General features: G+C 39.9%; 1 protein-coding gene across 1 annotated transcript; it reads left to right on the top strand.

Annotated features, from left to right (window-relative positions):
• Positions 1-14,192: 14,192 nt before the first annotated feature.
• On the top strand, positions 14,193-19,544 carry LOC105390747. Its single transcript, XM_048625500.1, has 3 exons — positions 14,193-14,888; positions 15,210-17,364; positions 19,492-19,544. The coding sequence occupies exons 2-3, from the start codon at positions 15,402-15,404 to the stop codon at positions 19,542-19,544; spliced, it is 2,016 nt and encodes a 671-aa protein (XP_048481457.1). The 5' UTR covers positions 14,193-14,888; positions 15,210-15,401.
• Positions 19,545-20,017: the final 473 nt, after the last annotated feature.

The following is a 20,017-nucleotide window of genomic DNA, read 5'->3' on the forward strand; positions in this document are numbered from 1 at the left end:
AGTAGGTATATACTGCCGGAGCCTGATTTTATGCAAAAAGTAAGTAAAGTTTAGTTTGTACAACATATTTTCATTGTAGAATCATGCTACCTACTTTAATATCAAAATCGGGTTCCGCTCATCTGGCATAATCTTTATTGACCAAAACTCATTTCGCATAACTCGTATGGTCTAAACTTTTTTGGCCGAACCATCACTTTGCCAAGACTTATGTGGCATAAGGCTCGTTTCGTCTAAAACTCTTTAGGCACAATCTTTAAACACCTAAGTTTCGTTTGCTCAAATTTATGCTCGTCTATACCTATGTATAATCTTGTTTCTCCTAATGTTATCTTAATAAATAATATTTAAGTATGTAGTAAATGTACAAATTGTGGTATTTTTCTCCTACATCCCGAAAATCACGATATTGTATGATCAAAAAATCGAAAGTTATAACGACCAATATAATTATTACAAACCCCATGAGATCGAAACCTAAAAATAGGTGCGACGACGAGCAAAGCAAGGAGGAGCGTGTTAGGTGCACATGTTCATCAAAACCAAAGCGGAGCGCAGCGAAGCGGAGCGGAGCGTTTTCCAAACAGCGGAAACAATATAAGGCACCAGTTTGCGCTATGTAGGGAGACGCTCCGTCAAAGTTAAAGCCAAACGAATATTATTACTTTGTATAAACCTATGCCATAGCATTATTAGGCTATTCAAGATTTGGCCATACCATTATTAGGCTTAACAATGTTATGCGAAATAACTTTTTACTAAACGAGATTTATGCCATACGATTTTCGGCGTAACGAGACTTTGACCAAACGTTACGATGCAATACGAGATTAGGCAAAAAAATCTTATACCAAAAAAGGTAGAACCATCAAAATCACTTAAAATTACATTTACTAAATAACTTTCAATAGTGCACCTTTGCCTACCCCGTTAAGGAGCAGAGGCGTAGATGTGACTGTTTATGTTAAGTAGGGTTTTAAATACCTACTAAGGTATTTCATTAATATTTTTAAAATATGTTAGTGTCTGCCCTTTGATTAGTGCCTGCCATAAAGATGGTTTGAGACGAGCTAGCTCTGATTTTATGTGGTCCATTAAAAAATAAGTAATGTAACATATAATTTTTATTTTCAGCTGTTGGAAGGGGTTGGTTAGGCGGTACGTGCTCGACTCGTAGAGCTGGAGGAGCGTCGGCTCCACCAGACGGAACGTCGCATCGACGTTGAGGAGCGTCGGCTGGCTGTGGAGACACAACAACTCGCCGTGGAGGAGCGACGACTCGCCTTTGAGCAGGAACTAGGAACGCCAACTCGCCCCCAAACATGATATAATATACTTACTGTGATTTTTATTATTTAATTGTAATATTGCTATAATATACTGTGATTTTTATGTAGATCCATGGTAAATTAATATAATGACTGTTTAGATAATAAATGCAACAAATTAATACATACTTAACTGTGGTTTTTATGTAGATCTAAGGTAAATTATTAAAATTGGCATGTTTAGGTAATAAATGCAACCACTGAATACATAATATTATAGGTATGTACTTTTTATGCGAGAGGCCTATATAGTTAGGTGATACTAGGCCACAATTTTTTTCTGGTAAGTACATTCCATTCCCATAAAAAACTACAGCAGCAAGAATCTAAAAAAAACAAAAAATATTAAGATAATGTTAAACGGATTTAATATGTTCCAGTGTTCTAAAATATTCTTAGTGAATCGGTGACTTTTAACAGTATACAGTTGGGCAAGGGTTGAAAGGAATAGCCAGAAAAAGACGAAATTAGTCTATTTCGCGCCGATAAAATATAAATAACAATAATAAACAAAAAAACACTCACGCCTTGTACTAATGTACTCCCTTGCGGGGTAGGCAGTAATATAATTCTATGAATACGGGGGTAAAACTCACCTTTAAATCAGCAGCTTATTCGCACAACCTGCTAAATTGTAGTCGGGTGAGCCTATTTTTTTTTCTGAACTCCTCGTCGGGTAGATTAAGTGGCTCACTGCGTGTCCTTAAAATTTTCGGTTTATTGCCAATTACCTCTTCAGCCTTTCGTTTTCCACCAATGCTATCAACAATATATGTGCCATCACAACACAGACACAATCCAAACACTTAGTACCTAAATATTGAAAAATATTTGTTGAAAAACTTTGAAAGAAGTTGGTCAAGAGCAACTTCCTTCAATGGCAGAAATCGAAGGAAATAATTCTTTCAAATCCATGGATATCAAAGACAGAATTGTTACGTGATACGATTAACTGTCAAAAACCGAAATTAGTTCATTCTTTTCAATGCTGGCTTTCCGTATTCTGGCTTTGCATTGACCATCATGTTACGTGATACGAAATTGACAGTTGAAAGCAAGGATTGCCTTCAAGTCAAAGACAGTGAAGTTATGTGATAGCCACAGGTTTTCAGCTTATACGTAATGACCGCACTACTGGTGGTGGCGGTGGGGTGGCCATATACCTTCGCACAAATATTCCATACTCCGTAATAAGTATGTCCACCCAGCCAACCCCACAGAATGCAGGAGAACATCTATTTCTTGAGGTAACTCTATCACACACAAAAATCCTTCTTGGTGTCTTCTACTGTCATTCGTCAAAGGTCAATTATTTTAGCTCTTTTGAGAAACTCCTTGAAGATTTTACACCCAACTACCCTCAGTGCTCATGGGGGATTTCAACACTTGTATGTTTTTTTTTTTTTTTTTTTTTTTAATGAATGATTATCACTCCACAGACTTTATGTCCGTGCCTTTTGAAGAGTGGTAATTTTTATGAGATAGTTTTTAATTCTTTTATCTACTTTCTACTCGGTAAGGAAGTTTAGTTTATATATATTATCTTTTATATATATTTATTTTGTCTTTAGTTTATATATTCTTTCTTTTATATATATATTGTTCTTTTTCTCTTTTTTCTTTTTTCACTGCTGGGGGAAAATCCACATGGACACCTGGGAAGAGGACCCAGGTAGTGTCGGGCGTTAACCGACTAAAAACCCCCAGCCGTGTATCTCATTATACAAGAAATGTCTTTTTTTTTTTCTTTTTTTTTTTTCCTTTTTTTTTTTATTAATGGTTTTCAGAGTCACACTTACATTAGTAATGGCAACAAACTTAAGAAGGACAGGGCCAATGCCAGCTTTCTTCGGAGAACTTAGTAGACACCTGGCAATGGCTCGGCCCCTCAGTCGTTATAGGTCATGTTTTGCCTGATGTTAGTGTGTGACTCTGTTCTTAAAGATAACTTATTTTAATTGTTAGTTTTTATAATAATTATATAATAATCAATTTGGCCTATATTTTGCGCTCTTAACGAAAATTATATTTTATGTTTTATTCCGCCCCGTTATGCCTTCTTAACATTTCCCCAGAAAGTGCAATGACCTCTTCGTCTCGATTCTTAACTGCCATTTTTAGATTGTACTCGAGGATGCGCTTCTTTGGCGCTGTTATTGCCGTTTTAGCGAGGTTGCCGATAGCGTCCTCGGTGTCATCCGCATAGTAGGTGCAGGTGGTGGTGTGCCTCGACAGCGCCACTACTGCGTGAGGTACGCTATCATGCAGCTTTATTTTATCTTTTGTTCTAATGATAATAACGGATTCGTACGTCAATCCCTGTGCTTCGTGTATGGTTAGGACGCGTGAGCCCATTCCTTCACCATACCCTTGGCTGGTCAAGGTCTCTTTTTCTTCCTGTGTATGCACCAGGAACAGAGTGTTGGTTTGGGATTTGGGAATTACTGCGTCTGTTAACCTTTTCAGCTGCAGGGATTGGATGCGCGCTGTGGCTGCGTATATGCCTGAGTATACTTCCTATGGCGTATGCAACATCCATGGGGTTTCTGTATGAGCACAACAGCTCCTGGGTGATGTTTGCTACCAGTGTTGGGCGATTGTACCTAAGCTCGAATAGGTTCTCTCTGTCGATATATGGTAGCTGATTGATGTCTCCGATCAGAGCAATATCACAGGCACGAGACAGGTGGGCGGCCATTACGATTGCCCCGAAATGGTTCATCAGGGCTTCGTCAATTATCAGGCGTTGGCATCCGACATATTCTCTAAAGCCGTTTACCAGGACTGATGCCATCGTACGCACCCTAGTTCTGACCATGTCACCAATACGATGCGCTAGCCTGTTTCTTATGTCGATGGCCGCCTCAGTTGTTGTTGTGATAATGGTGTCTTTGCTCACATCGAAGTTATTTATCACCCAGGTTGTCTTCCCACATCCAGGTACCCCGTTCACCCAAGTGATAGTGGGCATCGTCCAGTGATTCCAGTTGGCGTTGATGGTTTCCACTTTTGCTAGGATTTTATCCTCTAGCATAATCCTGGTGCACTGGGCGACGACCACTATTTGGTTGTTGTGTGGGACAGTAAATTTTGAGGAGTTGCATTCCCAGGGTACAAATCCTCTTTCCTCGCACACTTGTATGTTAAAACAGGATTGTCGGTCTTCTTTATTGGAATCTATAACCAAATCTAGCAATATTAATATCCTTCCTCTTAATCCTACACATCATTTTCCAAATTGTAACCCATCTCTTCTCGATCTCATATTAGTATCTTCCTCTATTCACGTTGCTAAACATGGCCAATGTACTGCCGATGCCTTCTCGTATCACGATCTCATATATTTATCCTATAAAATTCGACCCCCAAAAGCGAAGCCGAGAATTCTTCTTCAGCGAAATTTTAGTCGTATGGACGTAGATAAGTTGCGTGCAGATGCATTGAAAGTAGACTGGTCATCGATCCTTACAACGAACTCTGTAGACGAGCAGGACAGCAGGTTGCTAAGTTCAACGAACTTCTTGTTGAACTTTACGACAAAAATGCTCCAGTTCGTGAAGTGAAGATGAAGCACTTACCAGCTCCATGGTTGACGGATGATATCAGGGTTCTTATGCATAGCAAAAATGTTGCCAAGTACAGGTATAAGTGCCGACCCACGGATACCAATAAGGAGAAGTATCACACTGCAAGGAATCGCTGCAACAAGGCGTGTAGAAATGCTCAAAGACGCCATATTCACGAATCAATTGAGAATGGAGATCCAGCTAGAGTCTGGAGATTTCTGAAGTCTTTAGGAGTTGGAAAACCACAGCCAAATTCTCTACCTAGTAATTTGAACATAGACTCTCTTAACCAACATTTTTCCTCTTCTTCAGCCCTCAGTGATGCTGTTAAAACTAAGACACTTAATCATCTATCCTCTTTACCAACTCCTGACTTTCCTTCTTTTCATTTTAGCCAATTCAGTGAATGTGATGTTGAGAAAACTATTATTTCTATTACTTCCAACGCAGTTGGTAGCGACTGTGTTAGTCGAAAGATGGTCCTCCCTATCATTGATGTCATCATCCCTATCATCACCCACATCTTGAACTCCTCTATCACAGCACAAGTTTTTCCCGCAGCGTGGAAAGATGCTCAAATAACTCCTCTTCCCAAAAAATCCCAACCTTCTTCCTTTTCAGACTATCGTCCTATTTCTATTTTACCATTCCTCTCCAAAGTTCTCGAACGTTTAGTTCATAATCAACTAAGTTCCTTCCTCTCCCGAAATAATCTCCTTAATCCCTATCAATCTGGTTTTCGTCCTGGTCACAGTACGGTTACGGCCTTGATAAAAATTACTGATGACATCCGTTGGGGCATGGAAAAAGGTGAGCTTACTGTATTGGCACTGCTTGATTTCAGTAACGCCTTTAACACAGTCGACTTTGAAATACTGCTAGGAATTTTGAGTTCACTCAACATATCTCCAGGAGCTGTTGGCTGGTTTCATAGTTATTTGTATGGGCGCCGACAGCGGATTCGTGTAGAGGATTCCTTTTCTACGTGGTGTAACTCTTCTGCCGGCGTTCCACAAGGTGGCGTTTTATCTCCTTTACTTTTCGCTGTCTTCATAAACAGCATTTCTCATAATTTTTCTTCTTTCTACCACTTGTATGGAGACGATCTCCAAATATATATGCAGTCAACACCGATAGATCTTCCTGATGCGATTTCAAGTGTCAACTCCGATTTGAATAGCATATCAGTGTGGTGCAAATCCTACGGATTGAAAATTAATCCAACCAAAACACAGGTTGCAGTACTAGGCAGCCCCAGATTGAAGTCGAGAGTTGACTGGCCCCAGATACCTCCGATATCCTTTGATGGCAACATTATTCCATTCAGCAATGTTGTAAAGAACCTTGGTATCTACCTACCTAACTTGGGCTCCGCAAATGGCTGCATTGAGCCGAAAGATATTTGCGTCTGCTTCTTCATTAAGGCGTCTGCGCAATTTTCTACCAACATCTACTAAGGTTTCGCTTGTTGAAACCCTTCTTCTTCCTCTACTCGACTACGCTGACGCCAGCTATCCGGATCTCACTGAGGAGCAATTAAACAAACTTGAGCGCCTTCAAAACTTCTGTATACGAATAATTTTCGGCTTACGAAAATTTGACCATATTTCAGAATACCGCACTAAACTCAAGTGGCTCCCGATTCGCCTCCGACGGAATGCACATATTCTTTCTCTCTTGTACTCAATACTTTTCAACCCATGTGCACCAAACTACTTAAAGGAACGGTTTGAATTTCGTTTGAATGCGCAGGGAAGGCCTATGCGTTCATCTCAGCAACTTCTACTGGAATATCCTGCGCATTCGACCAAATTTTATACCGACTCTTTTACGGTTCAAGCAATTAAGCTGTGGAACTCTCTGCCTCTAAGTATCCGTAGCTCTAAATCACTGCAGGTTTTTAAAAATTCTGTTAAAAAACATTATCTGTCTCAATAGTTACTTACCTACTTTCGAGATGTTGTATGAATATAGGTATTTATTGTATATATATAGGATGTATGTATGTTTGTATGTATGTAAATAATGGTATGTAGGTATATTAGTTAGAATATGTAACTTATGTTAGTATTTATGTAGCTATAGTATGTATGGTTTATTTAGCTATATTATAAGTAGTTAGGTAGTAGGTACACCGCCCTCAAATTTTCTTTAGTTTTATTTCTTTATGTTTAAGGTTACCTGTAAGAGATCGCTCTAAGCGATAAGGTCGCCTATTGTTCATTGTTCCTAGTTTATAAGTTCTCTTTTTTTATATTTTAATTTGTGGTGTTCAATAAAGATATATTCTATTCTATTCTATTCTATTCTATTCTATTCTATTCTATTCTATTCTATTCTATTCTATTCTATTCTATTCTATTCTAATAAGCATCACTATTATTATACTTTCTTAATTCAAAGGCATAGTATAAGCGATTAAATTAGATGTCCATAAGGCATGGTAAATATAGCATAGTGTATCATTAGTTTTACCATTAAAGGGACACCCTGCATGTATCAGATAATCGCATGTTGTTATAAATCGTGGTTTAAGTAGGTACACTCACGAGCAATGAAAACGTACCAGTGACATGGAACGGCAATGACAGATGGGACAAACAGACAAATCTAATCTAATCTAATTACAAAGCACATTTTTTAACTGAACTATTGGACAATAAAATTGCAGCAGTTTTCTCGTCGTCAGTACCTACTCATGCTCGCGTCACGTCGTGACGTCACGTATCGAGAGCGCACGTGACGGGTCCGACATGTCGTTTTCTATTATTTTATAAATATAAAATGAGCCCGTTTTGTGACAAGATTTTCCTAAATTACACTCACGAGCAATGAAAATGACCAGTGACAATAGCACCGAATTACTCCTAAACGGATAATCTATCTATGAAATTGCATTTCAGGAAATTTATTTTAAAACAGAACATCAAGATTACGAACTAAAAACGTTACATAATATTTTGTCCAAACTTTAAATTAAATGTTTATAAAAGGGGTCTATTTGGTGTCTGAAAGTGGAACTTTTTGATTCGAGTGTATATTTTTATAAGCCAAATAAATTATACATCCAAATTACATTCATTATTAACTTACGGTAAGATAACGTCTTCTACGCAGTAATTCAGTGAGTAGTTTCACACAAACACACTCTCGTCTCACCCTTATCTCGCCCCCAATTAAGCGAAAGCGTAAATTGCCCCAAACCTAACAAGGGCCCTATTCTCTAATCTTAACATCTATGAAAGTCACACTTGCTACAATTCGTCGTGTTTGTTTTTGACGTGGCTCAGTCCTATAATTTACTAAGTGGTTTGTATTTCGTAACCAATGATATGGAGGACGTTTTGAGTTTGACAGTTCTGAAGTGGCTCCAAAGTGAAATCCTATCGATATTTTTACGAGTAGTCCAGTCAAGGAATGAGGTGTAGAATGCGTGAGCAGGTAACTAAGCGATTCCTTCAGAAACTTGTTCAGGGGGCTTAGGTTGTTAACATACCAAAAGTCCTGACTCCTAGGTGATGAGCGGGGGGGAGGAGGGGGGGATAAAGGTATGAATTTTTGTTTTTTTTGCTTATATCTCAAAAACGGTGCATCGGAGACAAATATTATGAACTAATAAAATGGAGCTCTTAAAATTATCTAAAACTTTTATATCATATGTTTTTTTCTTATTCCTAACCGTTTTCGAGCTATTACCCTAGGAAAACTTTGAAATTTACAAGAAAAATGTATTCATGTCAAAAAAATTATAAACATTGCATCATATTGTCTTAACCTATTCATAAACGAAATAAAAACCGGCCAAGTGCGAGTCGGGCTCGCGCACAAAGGGTTCCGTAGCAGCAAATATAATATTACAGTTAAATCAACCTATCTCAAAAACTATAAGAGATACTTTGATCAAACCAAAAATCGTTGAAAGAGTTAATTAGCATGCATCACCTCTATTTTTTTTAGAATTTTATACCCCGTAGTTATAAAAATAGAGGGGGGGGGACATACTTTTTACGACTTTGAGAGCTGATATCTCAAAAACCGTTCACTTTAAGAAAAATGTTTTTTAGAAAACTTTATATCATTTTAAAAGACCTTTCCATTGATACCCCACACGGGTATGTACATCGAAAAAAAAAATTTCATCCCTCAGTTACATGTATGGGGGGCCCCACCCCCAATTCTTTTTTTTACTATTTAGTGTCATATTTTTGTAGCGGTTCATACAACACATATTCCCATCAAATTTCATCACTGTAGTACTTATAGTTTCCGAGTAAATCGGCTGTGACAGACGGACAGACGGACAGACGGACAGACGGACATGACGAAACTATAAGGGTTCCGTTTTTGCCATTTTGGCTACGGAACCCTAAAAAATGAAGAGGAAAGAAGTTGTAGATTTTTTTATTCCCTTTTAGAATATATTACATATGCTGGTCAATGTCCAACCCGCCTAAAGTTAGACCTATTTTAAACTTGCATTTTGGTAAAGTCACTGACATAGCTCACCGAATTAGTAAGCTTAAGTGTGATAAAAATAGCTGTAACTTTAGGTGGGTTGAACGTTAACCAGCAGGAGTGTATTGTCAAGCATTCGCAGATGACGTGGCCCTTGTCTTCACAGGTCTAGCAGTAAAAACCCTAGAGGTGTCGGCTAACAAAGTACTCGATAAAATAGTGGAATGGGGAACTCGCAACAAACTCAACTTTGCACCACATAAGACCAACGCGATGCTGTTAACGAAGAAGTTGAAATACGATTTGCCCCAACTATTCATGGCTGGTACAAAGATAAACCTCGTAGAGGAAATAAAACTGTTGGGCCTCATCATAGACCGCAGGTTAACTTTCAAAGCTCACATAACCGCTCAGTGTAAAAAGGCAGCAGACATTCACAAACAGCTAGCGCGCGCAGCGAAGGTAACCTGGGGACTAAACGGTGAAATTGTGAGGACAATCTACATCGCAGTAGTGGAGCCCATCATGACATACGCCGCAAGCGTCTGGTCACAAGCCGTCGAACTGGAAAGTAACAAAAAACAACTTTTCTCGCTACAAAGAGGTTTCGCACAAAAAATATGTAAAGCCTACCGAACAGTGTCGCTCACATCTGCACTGGCACTGTCGGGCTTGCTGCCTCTCGATCTCAGAATACAGGAGGCAGCAAATCTGTACAAATCAAAAAAACTCTTGTCAGCTGACTACCTCCCACCTGGCAAAGATCTCGAACGGAATGTAGGGTACTTGGACTTACCACATCCGTCCACACTTACCTCTACCAAGTACGAGATCCTTGAAAACACCACCCTGCTGGACACCGGCTCCCAAATCTTCACGGATGGAAGCAAGATAGAGGGAAAAGTCGGCGCCGCCCTAAGTTGGTGGGAGGATGGCAAAGAAAAACTGTCCGAGACTTTTGGTCTCCACCCATCGTGCACGGTCTTCCAATCGGAACTTTATGCACTTCACAGGGCAACAAAACTGGTGAGCTCTAGCACGGATAAAAAAGTGAACATCTTGAGCGACTCGAGATCATCACTCGATCTGCTCCAAAATCCGAAACTCAGCCACCCCCTGGCAAGAAGCATAAAGGAAAACATTGCGAGGGCTGTGAGCGATGGCGGAGAGATACAAATGTTCTGGTTGAGGGCGCACGTAGGAACTGCCGGGAACGAAAGAGCTGATGAGCTCGCCAAAACAGCAGCACTACACAGCACCTCCCACGACTATGACAAAGTCCCCCTGTCCTATGTCAGAAAAAAGATCAGAGAGGAATCGGTCCGAAAATGGCAAGATCGATACGCGACCTCGAGTACAGGAGCAGTCACGCGTAAATTTCTACCGGATGTCAACCAAGCATACCGAATTACGCGAACTTCTAAATTGACCCCCGCTCACGTACAAATGCTGACCGGACACGGGGGGATAGGAGAATATTTGTACAGATTCAAACTTAAAGGAAGCCCTGGATGTGATTGCGACCCCAACATCAGTGAATCGGTATGGCACATCATTCTGGACTGCCCGCGTTTTCTTGCTGCAAGACATGATCTGGAGACACTGATAGACAGGAACTTGGTGGAGTCGGAATTAAAAGATATTCTGGCAGACACCAATCACAGACCTCATTTCCTATCATACGCAGATCGAATCTTCCGAGTAGCAGCAAGGAGAAACAGCACAATTTCTCGCCCTGAAGCCCAATCAACATCAACAACATCAACATCAGTAGTCCAATCATCAAACCCGACCATCTCAGCACCACTACAAGTGACTCCAAAAGCAACAGCGACAAACCAGCTGTTGTCTTGTGGCGAAAAAGGAGAAGCCGGACTAAGACGCCGAAGTGTGGCTCTGTTCATGGACAGTAGCAGCGAAAGACTCGGCATCAGCTTCTGCGTCTCGGGGGCGCGAAAGCGTGTAGCCATATCACCCGGCCTAGCCTCTCTCCTAAATGGAAGCACATCCAAAGCTACCATGAAACGTAAAGCCTATGACGCACTGCCGGTAACACTAGTGGGAGATCAGTCCTGCAGACTAGTACGATGCCGTAACAAGACCATCGCACTATTAGAATGGGCCGATGACACCCCGTTTGTCCAGGCATGCTCATGGCTCACTATGCTTGGAGAGAGAGCACAAGATAGTAACGTCCCCAAGATAATAAGCGTAGACGCAATGGTGATCGAGCATAAGAAAGGTGAAATTGTTGACCAGCTGGGCTGCCTAAAAGCCTCAAAACAACACGAAATAGTTGTGTATGAGGACAGAGGTGAAGACCTAAGCTTTCTCAGTGGACACATACCCGTGAGGAACAACAACCACCAACAATCTGAAGCTGTCACCGGATCAGAACGCCTACAGGAGAGGATGGCTTCCGAGTCCGTCGCTGCTGCTGAACAGCAGGAAATAAATATGAGGATGCAGAGCAGAATCTCGCAGGGGCGCGCACAAGGGTTCCTTCAGGCATTCAAATCAGCTGCCCAAAGCCTTATGGGGAAACCACAGAGGACACCTGAGTGGCGCCAAATCCCCAAAGGCCCCATCCGAAAAAGAACGGCCCAAAGAACCATAACAAGAGCCGACATGGGTCAGGTGGTCCCACCGAAGCTAAAAACAGCAACCTCCCCTAAAGTGCATTTGGAGAATGCCGTCATAGAATTTGTGGCAATAACAACCGCCACAAAGCAGGTAAACCTCTTGTCCTGCAAAACCATCATGCAGACCTACAGGCAAGAAAACGAAGGCCGGCTAAAAATTCTACTCGAGGAGGCCGAAGCCTGCATATACGATAACAGTAGTTGCCAAGTCCTCAGAGGCAAAATGACTGGAGCGTATATGGCGGCTTACAGCGAGGAAAGCGGATTTGTACCCTGGGAATGCAACTCCTCAAAATTTACTGTCCCACACAACAACCAAATAGTGGTCGTCGCCCAGTGCACCAGGATTATGCTAGAGGATAAAATCCTAGCAAAAGTGGAAACCATCAACGCCAACTGGAATCACTGGACGATGCCCACTATCACTTGGGTGAACGGGGTACCTGGATGTGGGAAGACAACCTGGGTGATAAATAACTTCGATGTGAGCAAAGACACCATTATCACAACAACAACTGAGGCGGCCATCGACATAAGAAACAGGCTAGCGCATCGTATTGGTGACATGGTCAGAACTAGGGTGCGTACGATGGCATCAGTCCTGGTAAACGGCTTTAGAGAACATGTCGGATGCCAACGCCTGATAATTGACGAAGCCCTGATGAACCATTTCGGGGCAATCGTAATGGCCGCCCACCTGTCTCGTGCCTGTGATATTGCTCTGATCGGAGACATCAATCAGCTACCATATATCGACAGAGAGAACCTATTCGAGCTTAGGTACAATCGCCCAACACTGGTAGCAAACATCACCCAGGAGCTGTTGTGCTCATACAGAAACCCCATGGATGTTGCATACGCCCTAAAGGAAGTATACTCAGGCATATACGCAGCCACAGCGCGCATCCAATCCCTGCAGCTGAAAAGGTTAACAGACGCAGTAATTCCCAAATCCCAAACCAACACTCTGTTCCTGGTGCATACACAGGAAGAAAAAGAGACCTTGACCAGCCAAGGGTATGGTGAAGGAATGGGCTCACGCGTCCTAACCATACACGAAGCACAGGGATTGACGTACGAATCCGTTATTATCATTAGAACAAAAGATAAAATAAAGCTGCATGATAGCGTACCTCACGCAGTAGTGGCGCTGTCGAGGCACACCACCACCTGCACCTACTATGCGGATGACACCGAGGACGCTATCGGCAACCTCGCTAAAATGGCAATAACAGCGCCAAAGAAACGCATCCTCGAGTACAATCTAAAAATGGCAGTTAAGAATCGAGACGAAGAGGTCATTGCACTTTCTGGGGAAATGTTAAGAAGGCATAACGGGGCGGAATTAAACATAAAATATAATTTTCGTTAAGAGCGCAAAATATAGGCCAAATTGATTATTATATAATTATTATAAAAACTAACAATTAAAATAAGTTATCTTTAAGAACAGAGTCACACACTAACATCAGGCAAAACATGACCTATAACGACTGAGGGGCCGAGCCATTGCCAGGTGTCTACTAAGTTCTCCGAAGAAAGCTGGCATTGGCCCTGTCCTTCTTAAGTTTGTTGCCATTACTAATGTAAGTGTGACTCTGAAAACCATTAATAAAAAAAAAAGGAAAAAATAGAAAAAAAAGAAAAAAAAAAAAAAAGACATTTCTTGTATAATGAGATACACGGCTGGGGGTTTTTAGTCGGTTAACGCCCGACACTACCTGGGTCCTCTTCCCAGGTGTCCATGTGGATTTTCCCCCAGCAGTGAAAAAAAAAAGAGAAAAAGAACAATATATATATAAAAGAAAGAATATATAAACTAAAGACAAAATAAATATATATAAAAGATAATATATATAAACTAAACTTCCTTACCGAGTAGAAAGTAGATAAAAAAATTAAAAACTATCTCATAAAAATTACCACTCTTCAAAAGGCACGGACATAAAGTCTGTGGAGTGATAATCATTTATTAAAAAAAAAAAAAAAAAAAAAAAAAAAAAAAAAAAAAAAAAAAAAAAAAAAACGTTAACCAGCATATGTGTATATATTCTAAAAGAAAATTTAAAAATCTACAACTTCTTTTCTATAATTTTTTTTCATTTATGAATAGGTTTAGACAATATGATGCAATGTTTATGAATGTTTTGACATGAATACATTTCTCTTGTAAATTTCAACTTTTTCCGAGGGTAATGTCAGTCTGTGTCTCGTACCCACACGCGAACATCACGCTCCGATTTATTAAATCAAAACCCGTGGAAAAATGGCATACAAAGCCCTCGAAAGTGTTGTGCAAGGATTAGTAGGTACCGTAGCATCACTTACGACTAAAGTTAGTGCATTGGAAACATTAATTTGTGACCAAAATGCCCTAATAAAAACCCAGTCACTTGCAATTAACCAACTTGTTTTGCAAAGTACCTCCAAAACATCGAGCACCACGCAGTCAGCAGCGGCTACAGCGCCACCGCAGCAAACAACGCGCCCAACACGCAAAAAAGCTACACCCACGATTAGCGCTGCAGCCGCTGTCCGTGTTGGAAACCGAACAGCCAATGCTAGCGCTAGCCCGGCGCTCACTTCGCGTAAAACGACTTTGTCCGAAGACGGCCGACAAACACCGATCGCCACTCCACCAACGACGCCCTCAACACCAATAACGGCCATTACTAATAACCTCGACAACGTTCCAAATGAAAAACCGAATAATAACGAAAAATGGACTACGGTCAGCCGACGCAAACGGAAGCCATCAATTGCTGCCATCCAGGGCTCGGCACAAAATACGACCATCAAAGGAGTTGATGTTCACAAACATCTCCACGGTTGCTTCTTCAAGAAATCGACGAAACCAGAGGATGTAATTGAACACCTCCGTGGAATCCACGCAGAAGGTCAGTACACAGCCGAATTAATAGCTTCTAAACGTGACACATATGCGTCATTTAAGATTGGAATCCCTACTTCAATTTTTGACAAATTCACAACTGCCGAAGCATGGCCAGTCAACATTAGCATCTCTGAATGGCTGCCCTTTCTCAGCAGGCCAAAAGACACCACCAGCACAACAACGGAAGACGACACACACTCACAAAAGTGAAAGAATAACGACTTCAAAGTCAATGACCGTTACAATAATCCACCAAAACGTAAACAGACTAGGTAGAAAGACCTTCAAACTCGAATGTGAACTTCAACTCCAGCCCTTATTGCAGGATGGTGCTGATATCCTGTGCCTAACTGAACACTGGCTTGAAACCTACCAACTACGTCAAGTGAACATACTTAACTTGAAGCTATGCGCCCAGTACTGCCGACCGTCCAGGGAAGGAGGGGGAGCATGCATCTACTCCAGGCCTTCACTGCTTACAATCGAGCGAAAGGAAGTCGCTGAACTCTCCGTTGAAATGCATTTTGAAGTCTGCGCGGCTGAATGTGTCGGTTTGGACCTGATAGTGGTATGCATCTACCGCCAACCTAAAGGTGACTTATCATTATTTTATTCTAAATTAAACGAATTGTTTTCACTTAACACTATTCAAAACTATAAAGTCATAATTATGGGTGACATAAACATTAATCTTCTAGTAAAATCAACTCATTCTAAGTGTTTAATTGATATTGTAAAATCATCAGGTTTTATCTCTGTGATTAACTTTCCAACAAGAATCACTGAAACTTCTAAAACATGTATCGATCACGCTTACACTAACGTACTAAAGTCTGATATTTTATTAAATGAAAGTATAAACTTGAACATTTCTGACCATTTAGGTGTAATACTAATTTTAAACTTATATAATAACTGTAAAAAAAACAACCCTACGTCCCAAACGCGTCTATTTTCAGAATGCAAGATAAACGCTTTCACAAATGCCTTATGCATGTATGACTGGGATTCATTGATGAAAAAATATCTTTGTCCTGGTGAACAACTCAACTCTGTAATTAATATAACTAAACACATGTATGATGTACATTTTCCAATTAGAATTTATCCGTCAAAGAGTTCCTCTAGTGCATGGGTGAGCGACCGCGCCAGATCCTTACGTAAACAAATATCTTCAAAAAAACATGAATTATTAAAGCCGAATTGTAACATACAAACTAACGTTCAATTACTTGATCTTGAAATTAAATATAACTCCGAGTTATACAATTCCCGAAAACAATTTCTAAACAACTCGATAACAAAATATGACGGCAGCAACATGTGTAAGAAAGTATGGCAAGTGATCTCATCCGAGACCTGCCGCACGGGTAACAACAATGCACTAAACGTACTTGTTAGCAAAACCTCGGTAGATACTGTAGACAGTGAAGGCGCGCGCGACGCCGCGGCTGCCACCGCCGCCGCCTTAAACCGATTCTACATAGAAGCAAATAATAACTCTGCTAAGCCGGAAATAAATAAGGCAATCACATTTTTAAATACCTACTTACCAGACCAAATACCAACAATTTCATTTAAATGTTTTACTTTACTTGATATATTGAAAGTAGTCAAAAACATCAAACGTAAAAAATCAAAAGACATATATGACATGTCTACTCTGGTACTTGACTATTTACCCCCTGTATTAATATCACTACTATGTCATCTATTTAACGAGTGTGTACAGTGCGGTATTTACCCCGAAGCTCTGAAAATAATAAAGGTTCAACCTGTCTATAAAGGGAAGGGCGACATGCATATCCTTAAAAACTTTAGACCAATATCACAAATCCCAATAATATCTAAGATATTTGAGAATCTAATCAGCCAACAACTCATGTTATTCTTCAACACAAATAATCTCCTAAACAAGCAGCAATACGCATACCAAGCCGGGCGATCCACTGTGCACGCGGCTCGCGATGTCTTAACCAAACTAATGAGTCACCTGGACGCCGGCCGACAAGTCGCCGCCATATTCTGCGACTTATCCCGCGCCTTCGAACTTGTCGACCATTCACTAATCCTAAACAAACTCAAACTGTACGGTGTTAATGGTTATTTTCTGGAAACCATTGCATCTTTTTTACACGAGCGTAAACAGAGCACACGCGTTAATAATGCACAATCAAACTTAGAAACAATAGGCCCCTGCGCTGTCCCCCAAGGATCGGTAATGGGCAATAACCTGTTTCTAATCTTAATCAATGACCTAACTACAGCGTCTGAAAACGTAGATTATGTTCTTTTTGCCGACGACGGTTGTGTAATTGTTAACGCCGAAAGTTACGAACAACTTAAATCTAAACTAAATAAAACTATCAGCGACCTATCAAACTGGTTCGCTGCCAACGGAATGGCGTTAAACGTTGAAAAAACAAACATAATTCACTTCCAAATGAGAAAAACCCGAGGCCATGAACTGAACATCGTTTGTAACAACTTATTAGTCCCTCAAGTCGACACAGTCAAATACCTAGGATTCACCTTTGATTCCGGCCTGACGTGGATACCGCAAATTGACAATATTTGTTCTAAACTATCATCAGCCTCTTATGCTCTTAGCAGATTAAAACCTACATTGTCTGAAGATAACATGAAAAAAGCCTACTTTGGATATTTCCACTCAATACTAAGTTATGGTGTCGATATCTGGGCCAACTCAACTGATGCAGGACGTGCTTTCAGATCTCAGAAACGTGCACTGCGCATAATGGCGGGCGTACCTTGGGACACCCCAGCAAAGCAACTATTCATAAAACTCAAAATATTAACGCTGCCGTGTCTATACATATTAGAAATAGCTAAATACGTAAGGCGTAATCTTAGCCTTTTCCCAACAAACAAGGATGTCCGTCCAAACACCTGCCCTCGCCGTGAAGATAAGCTGTACTGTCCCGGCTGCAGGCTAACTAAGTCTAATAAACTCATCCATATAATAGGACCAAAAATATATAACGTAATCCCTGATGTCATTAAAAACGAAACAAATGAGGCCACCTTTACAAAAAAACTTAAAAATATGTTGCTTAATTCGGCATGCTATACTATAAATGAGTTCTTTGACCTCACCTCGCCAACCCATGCACTATTGGTACCTACTACCAACAGTAACTCTCATAACGATGAAAAACAGTGTGTATAAAGCTTTCAAATAAGATACTATCATACTTAAACACAATGCAAATATGCAAATAATGCTGAAATGTTGTTACTTAATAGAAATACCTAAAAACTATTGATGTACTACCTAATAACTAAATTATTTATATGTATAAAGAAATACCTAACTATCAATGCTTCTACTTTATGAATATAATTATATAACTACCTACTTTAGCTAGTCTATGTTATATTGTATAAGTAACTTAATTATACCTAGTGCATAATTACCAATTACCTATACCTATGTAAATGACTTGTAATATTATTTAAGTTATTACCAATAAATGATTGAATTGAATTGAATTGAATGTAATAGCTCGAAAACGGTTAGGAATAAGAAAAAAACATATGATATAAAAGTTTTAGATAATTTTAAGAACTTAATTTCATTAGTTGAAAATATTTCTCTCCGATGCACCGTTTTCGAGATATAAGCTAAAAACCAGAAATTCGTACCTTTGTCCCCCCCTCCTCCCCCCCGCTCATCACCTAGGAGTCAGGACTTTTGGTATGTTAACAACCTAAGCCCCCTGAACAAGTTTCTGAAGGAATCGCTTAGTTACCTGCTCACGCACTCTACACCTCACTTTGACTCATTTATTGACTGGACTAGAGTAAAAGTTGTAATACCAAAAATGAATTTATTCGTCCGTTTCACAAGAAATTACATTAGAATTTTCTCCCTTAGTAAAGCTTAAAAACAACATAGCTCTCAGAATCTCTTGTATCAGGGACAACACCAACATAGATAGTCAGTTGATAAATAAAATAATAAAAAAATAATAATAAGTTCATCTTGCCAGCCCAATGCCACTTCAGCTTATATATTTAAAGAGCCATGATACATTTTAGACAACTTAAAAATTAAGTACTTAGGTACCTATCTAATTTCTAATGCAATCCATCAGTCCAACTTTATACGAAAGACAAAATTACAGCATAAGGTGCCTGTCTACTAATCTAGACACTTATCCACACGTTAGTTTTTGTCCCTCTCCCACTGTTCATTTGTGGTATAACACAAAGGACACAATAATGTTTTTGTTTCATCCCAAACAGTCCATACTTGTTCATGAAAGCAAGAATATTCGGTCATATACTTCAGCTTTTTGCTAACGGGGATTCTAGGTATGTAACTTTTGGTTTATTATCTACTAGCTGTTCCCACGAGCTTCGCTTCGCCTTAAAAAGTATTCCCTTGGGAATTCCGGGATAAAAAGTAGCCTATGTTCTTTCTCAGGGTCTAGACTATACCAAATTTCATTCAAATCCGTTCAGTAGTTTTGGCGTGAAAGAGTAACAGACAGACAGACACAGTTACTTTCGCATTTATAATATTAAAGTTAGGATTCTCATTTTGTCAACTACTTACTAATATTTTTTTGGGTTCCTTCCAGACTTTTTCGAGTTCCTGACTATCAAGTGTTATTTTGGTTACATAACCAAATGAAAAACTAGGATTATGTATCCTGCAGACTGACACTAATTCGATCAAACTTATAACCTCCATCTTTTTTAGTTTGCGGTAAATAAAATAAGTGTAGTCGCCGCACTACGTCCTTTGTTATAGTGGAATTAATCCAAACCCTCAAAATCCCTCTAATATTTCTACTTAGCGTGGGAGACCCACCAATCTTTTACAATCTATTTTTGTTAAGGTTGGGCTACACTACACGGGTAAAGAATCCCTTTGTCGCATAGCTTTGGGGATAATAGCCGAGAATGAAGAATAACCACAGAAAGGACATGGATGCATAATATTATATTATACAGTATTATGTAAAGGACTAATAAATAAATACTGCCTGATAGTTTCAGTTTCATTTGAAAAGTTCACCCTTTAGTTTAAATTTATTTTGGTAAGGACTAGTAATATTATGAGTGAAATAAAGGACACGAGGGTTAAGGCAAGCTTGAATATGC

This window comes from Plutella xylostella, chromosome 3 (genome assembly GCF_932276165.1).
Source record: "Plutella xylostella chromosome 3, ilPluXylo3.1, whole genome shotgun sequence".
NCBI classification, from domain to species: Eukaryota; Metazoa; Arthropoda; class Insecta; order Lepidoptera; family Plutellidae; genus Plutella; species Plutella xylostella.

Bases quoted from the DNA above. Each gene is read 5' to 3' on its own strand.
- LOC105390747 (XM_048625500.1), top strand. From the start codon at position 15,402: ATGCATTTTGAAGTCTGCGCGGCTGAATGTGTCGGTTTGGACCTGATA. The intron at 17,365-19,491 runs GTAACAACTTAT...GGTTCCTTCCAG, and splicing joins CCATGAACTGAACATCGTTT to ACTTTTTCGAGTTCCTGACT.